This window comes from Haplochromis burtoni, unplaced genomic scaffold (genome assembly GCF_018398535.1).
Source record: "Haplochromis burtoni strain Fernald_Lab_line unplaced genomic scaffold, NCSU_Asbu1 Contig_171, whole genome shotgun sequence".
Classification (NCBI taxonomy): domain Eukaryota; kingdom Metazoa; phylum Chordata; class Actinopteri; order Cichliformes; family Cichlidae; genus Haplochromis; species Haplochromis burtoni.
Genome location: NW_024582532.1, coordinates 796,296 through 801,406, shown reverse-complemented (window position 1 = coordinate 801,406; position 5,111 = coordinate 796,296). Strand labels below are relative to the sequence as shown.

Sequence of the window (5,111 nt, the reverse complement as noted above, 5' to 3'; positions counted from 1 at the left end):
GTGCAGCCCTAGTATTAGGCACAGTCACTATGTGAAGGTTTATCAGCAAAAGTGACTTAAATACAAGCTTTACTAAGTAGCTGTTTACTTGCAATGCATTCAGACTTACTTAGATTGGCTTCAGTCACAGCTGCTTTCCCACAAAGAGAAAAATCTTGACCCTCCTCCATTGTATGCTGTTTTAAAAGAGACAGAGATGAAATTCTTCAGTCCTCAGCCTACAGAAGACGACGCTTTCAAGACAAAAACTGGATGGATAATGCATGACAAATCAGCATGATTAAGATCTGACAGACCAAACAAAATAACAGTGGACGAGAACGTTTCCCTGCTTTTACAATGACAAATTTGTCCTAAATTTGTATGAAGATGAATGACTGAAACTAAACAGTTAAAACTGTAGCTGATATTTCAAAATGTTATGATCTTAATAATAATTATTTACGTTTTTCTTGCACATTTTTTATCTTCCCCTACTAAAACCCATAAAGAGTAATAGTTCTAATACATCACAGTGAGAAAAAGTGCATCATGGCACAAACAACAAGTAACAACCATTTCCTTATTGCGTCAAGTCGTTTTATTTTATGTTTTGTATTTTCATAAAATGTCTTGGATCCAGGCCATGTCAAATTTCTCTGAAAAAAATCACATTAGTGTTAAAAATTTCAGGTCCCTACTGTCATTAGTTTTCATCTTTTCAGAGGGAATTTGAAATTTCACTATCTGGAAAACTACTTGAGCACGGCCCTTCGAATATTTAGGGTACTATGGCTCAACACCACTACCTTCATCCATTAAAATGCTTTTTTCAGAAAACTATTATTTCAGAATGGACCTGAAATTTGACATAACTCTCATAAAGATGAAAATATTTGGCCTGAGTTTTTTCAGACAAATGTGAGACTTTGCTTTAAGCATCTGCAAAGAAACAACACTGACACTCTGTATTCCCTAAAAAAGAAAACAAGTTGTTTATATTTTATTCTCATTATAATAAAATTTCATGTTACTAAATTGAATCTTTTCAGTTAATCAATCAGACTGATTACTAACAATCTGACTTTCAAACAAAACACATTAAATTCTTTGTTTTTACAAAATTACATTTTCACACAGAGAAACAGTTTACTTTTCACTTGTAAGAACTGCATATATCAGCAACTACATTTCTAATATGTCTGTATTTTATCAAGCATATGCCCAGTTCATGTGTTCATCTGTGATTCAATCCCCCATCTCTTTGTATGTTGTCTCAACCAGACGTTCCTGTAATTTTAAAGTGATTTTCAACACTACCAGGCTTTCTGAAGCTCTTTCAAAGTGTTTCTTTGGACACTGGGAGCATTTTCATCCATTTCTGTACCACCTTCAGAGTATTTTTGTTTTCAAGCCATTTAGCTTAATTATTGAATTATTTGAGTATAAAAACAAACCTAAGTGAAGCGATGACAGCATGTTTATACATATCAGACTACTTATTAGCAGCCTGTCACAAAACATATTATGTGTTGTCATTTAGTTTTAGTTTGTTTGAGCTTATGAAAAATGACAATGATAGCACAGTCTGACAGACATATAATAGTATTTTTGGATGAACAAGGTGATTCCAAAAGAGCTGTTGTCCAAACATATATGCTGAGATATAGTACATCTCAATGGTGTGTAGGGCTGGGCCATATTATACCGTTCACGGTAATACCGGTATAATGTTAGGCAACGATAGGAAAATGAAATATCGCGATAGAACATGAGTAAAACGCACATGCGCAGTGCCTTTGTTTTCATACCTACTTGGCCGATTGTTGAGTGAAACAGATGAACCAGAATTGGTTTGTAAAAATGGTGCAACTTCAGTGATGTGGAACTGGTTTGGTGTTTGTCCGTCAGATACACGACAAAGCACATTTTTTTGCAGAACATGCAAGCGGCCGTCGGACTAAGATGCTCTTAAATCTGGGAGTAATCTGGGTCCTAAACTCCGTATGCTTCAGGTCAAATGAACACTGCAGCATCACTAAGAGTTAAAAACTGTCTAAATTCTTTCATCTTTAATAAAACGATCAGCATTGCTGCTTTACCAGGTGTAACTATGAAGTTTAACTTCCAGGCATCCATGAAAACAAAATTTATTACATTTAACGGAGTTAGAAGCTAGCAGGAAGCTAGCGGAAGTTAGCTCGCTAGTTTCGCTAGTTACCTAAGCATGATATTGCATGTTCTGACTGAGAGATTTCTGAAAAAAATCAAACGTACAGCTCTGCTATCACTTCCAACATAAATGAAGACAGGAAACTAAACAGCAGTGACGTTTGTAGGGTTACTGAAGTTGGGCTAGCTGGTATATAATGATGTGCTACGTGATCGCTAGCGACACAGCTATGTTAGCATAACATAAACAGTGAAGCTGGAGGACAAACACTAACACTTTTCCACTTATAAAAGTTAACGTTAAGGTTCCTCATGGTTAGAGACAAATGCAATCGCATGGCAGGATGCTGTAAAAGGACCAATCTTCAGTCAGGAGAACAACTGAGATAATCCATCCACAATACGAGGTTAGTCATTAATATACTGCAACAACATGGGAATAGAGCAGCTGCCAGAGAATTCAACATTAATGAATCAATGGTACAGAAGTGGAGGAAGCAAGAAGAATGAGTTTAATAAAGTTTGATTTATCTGACTGCTTTGTTTCGCTTAATGTGCCTTATAATCCCGTGCACCTTATGGTCCGAAAAATGCGTACTGCACACTGCAGTTTAATGTTGCAAAGCACCTCTTTTTAACTTCAGTGGATATTATACATGGTTATGCTCAGGATATGTCAGCCCATTTCTACTGGAAATGCCTTTTGGTTAAACTTTCAGCGAGGAATTTGCATTTGCACTGTTACATTTTTATAAAGCTTTAATGTACATAAAAACCAGCTTCTTGTTTAAGTGAAAATAAATGATAGGTTGTCTTTTTGCGCTAGTAATGTTGTGGAGTTGTATTTTGTCTCGCATCAATTATATCGTCAGTTATATCGTTATCGCAAATTTTCAAATATATATCGTGATAAATATTTTTGGCCATATCGCCCTGCTCTAATGGTGTGCATTGTGTCTTTAATAAATCTGAGGAAGCTGGATCTTGTCAAAACTGATAGAATGCACACAGATTTTTACCACAATGCGATACAATTTGGAAAGCATCTGATTGGCTACAACTTCATTTTTCAGCATGACAATGATCCCTGTCAATGTAGTAAAAGCACACCTGGATAGAAAAGCACACAACTGAACACTATCAGTCACAGGCTGACCTCAACATCACTGAAGCAGTGTGGGATGATATTGGCAGAGAACGGAACAAAGAGCAAGCAACTTCCAAAGAAAACCTTTGAATGCCCTTCAAGAAGCCTGGAGAAGATTTCTTAAAGAAATGACAATAAAGCATGTCTAAAACAATCAAGGCTGCACTGAAGAATATAGATGGTCCTATCAAACATTGACTTTCAAACTTGTTAGAATTGTAGAAACTCAGTTTTTACCTTGTATATTACATTTCCACATATGTTTACATATGTTACAGTGATTTGTTGTACCCAGCCATTACCCATTTTTCTAAATATAGCTGGTACTAGTAAAAAATTTAATGTTACAAAAGTGTGTGACATATATTCTAACTAGTTAAAATTTCAAAACGACATATTCATAGTTGAATTTTTACTTCTCAAATAACATTTAATGATCTACAGTAAACACTGTTTTCAGGAGCAACTTAAGTGATCATCATAATTATTTTTAACTGATTAAAACTGAATTAAAGAGAACTACAACTAGTCTAAAGTAGGTAACAAACATGTAAATTATAAAATAAAAATATTAAATATAAATGCCTGCAATGGTGTTTGAATACATGTCAGTTATAAGTTTTTGACTAGCTATTAAAGTTATGCAAAGACAAAGTTATTAATACCATGTTGAAAAATAAAAAAGATCTCTGGGTATCTAATTATAGATGTTACTTATCAAAGTGAATTTCTAAAAAGTTGGTCTGTAATTATAACTAGTCAAAATATAGATGAATAAATAAAATTACCATATCTATGGCTGTTAAATACTACAGGGGTGCATGTCATAGCAGATCAAACGTACAAAACAACAACTAAACATTCTGCAGAAATAATATATTTAAGTGCACTTGTATGACGAACATGTATATCACATACTAATTTATCTTGTGAGAGGGGCTAAGCTATGTAAAGAATCCTTATTGGATACTATGTGTGTTTTATTATCAGTAAACATGCCTAATTAATCCCTAACATGTATAAATACATCGAAATATGTGACTATTCCTGTGATTTAATGGCGTTATAAGCAGGTTTTTCGGGAAAAAAGGATTGTAGCTACATCTCTAAGTGAATGCTAATGCTGGACTAAATCTACATGCTAATGCTAGCCTTCTGAGCAACATGCTACTATTAGCACCTACTTTACTAGCACAAAACTAAGCATGCAAAAGTGCAATAATCCGTGATTAATACCTGAGCAGAAAGATGTGCTGGGTTCTGTAGCGTTCCCAAATAATTTGAACTGTATGCGCTGTAAATTTATGATTTAGTAGTACAAGTTCTTACCCAGAAAGAAAAACACCAGGCGCCTGGGACACGCTCCCTCTCAGAATACAGCATGAAGGGGTGGAGACCGTGCGCTGCAACGATTGGCTGGTTTTACAGAAGGCGGGCATTTGTCGAGGTCTCAACGAATCATTGCTGCGAAACGGCCGTGAAGCCCCACAGAAGAAGAAACTGGGAACGACAGATTTTCAACTTTAACTGTGTTGTTGGTTAACATGTTATCCTATAGGATGTTAGTTTTCATTGAAAAGACTGCACTTTTATATATTTATTGTTAAATTGCGTGTTTCTATGCAAATAATGATTTTAAATTTTTATTAATTTTTTCATAATGAGTAGGTGGATTTTTTTAAATGCTCTCAGTTTTGTGGGAAATGCAACTCCAAACGTAAATAAATGATTTAAAGTTTTTTTAAAAAAAATATATATTTATATTTAGTCTGCGTGGAATTGCAGCTGAATGTGTTATAACGACGGTAATATT

The 5,111-nt window shown here is 34.8% G+C and overlaps 1 protein-coding gene across 3 annotated transcripts in view; it reads right to left on the bottom strand.

Moving 5' to 3' along the window:
• LOC102294226 overlaps positions 1-4,719 on the bottom strand; it is an 8,603-nt gene extending 3,884 nt beyond the window's left edge. Inside the window, exons 1-2 of one of the 3 annotated variants that reach the window (XM_005943529.2) lie at positions 4,628-4,719; positions 110-176 (exon numbers count right to left, since the gene is read on the bottom strand). In XM_005943529.2, the coding sequence (XP_005943591.1) occupies positions 110-176; positions 4,628-4,681 (121 nt within the window). In that variant the 5' untranslated portion in view covers positions 4,682-4,719. Of the gene's footprint in view, positions 1-109; positions 249-4,534 lie in introns of all 3 variants that reach the window. The other 2 variants (XM_005943530.3, XM_014340497.2) reach the window with 2 other exon arrangements.
• Between the last annotated feature and the right edge of the window lie 392 nt (positions 4,720-5,111).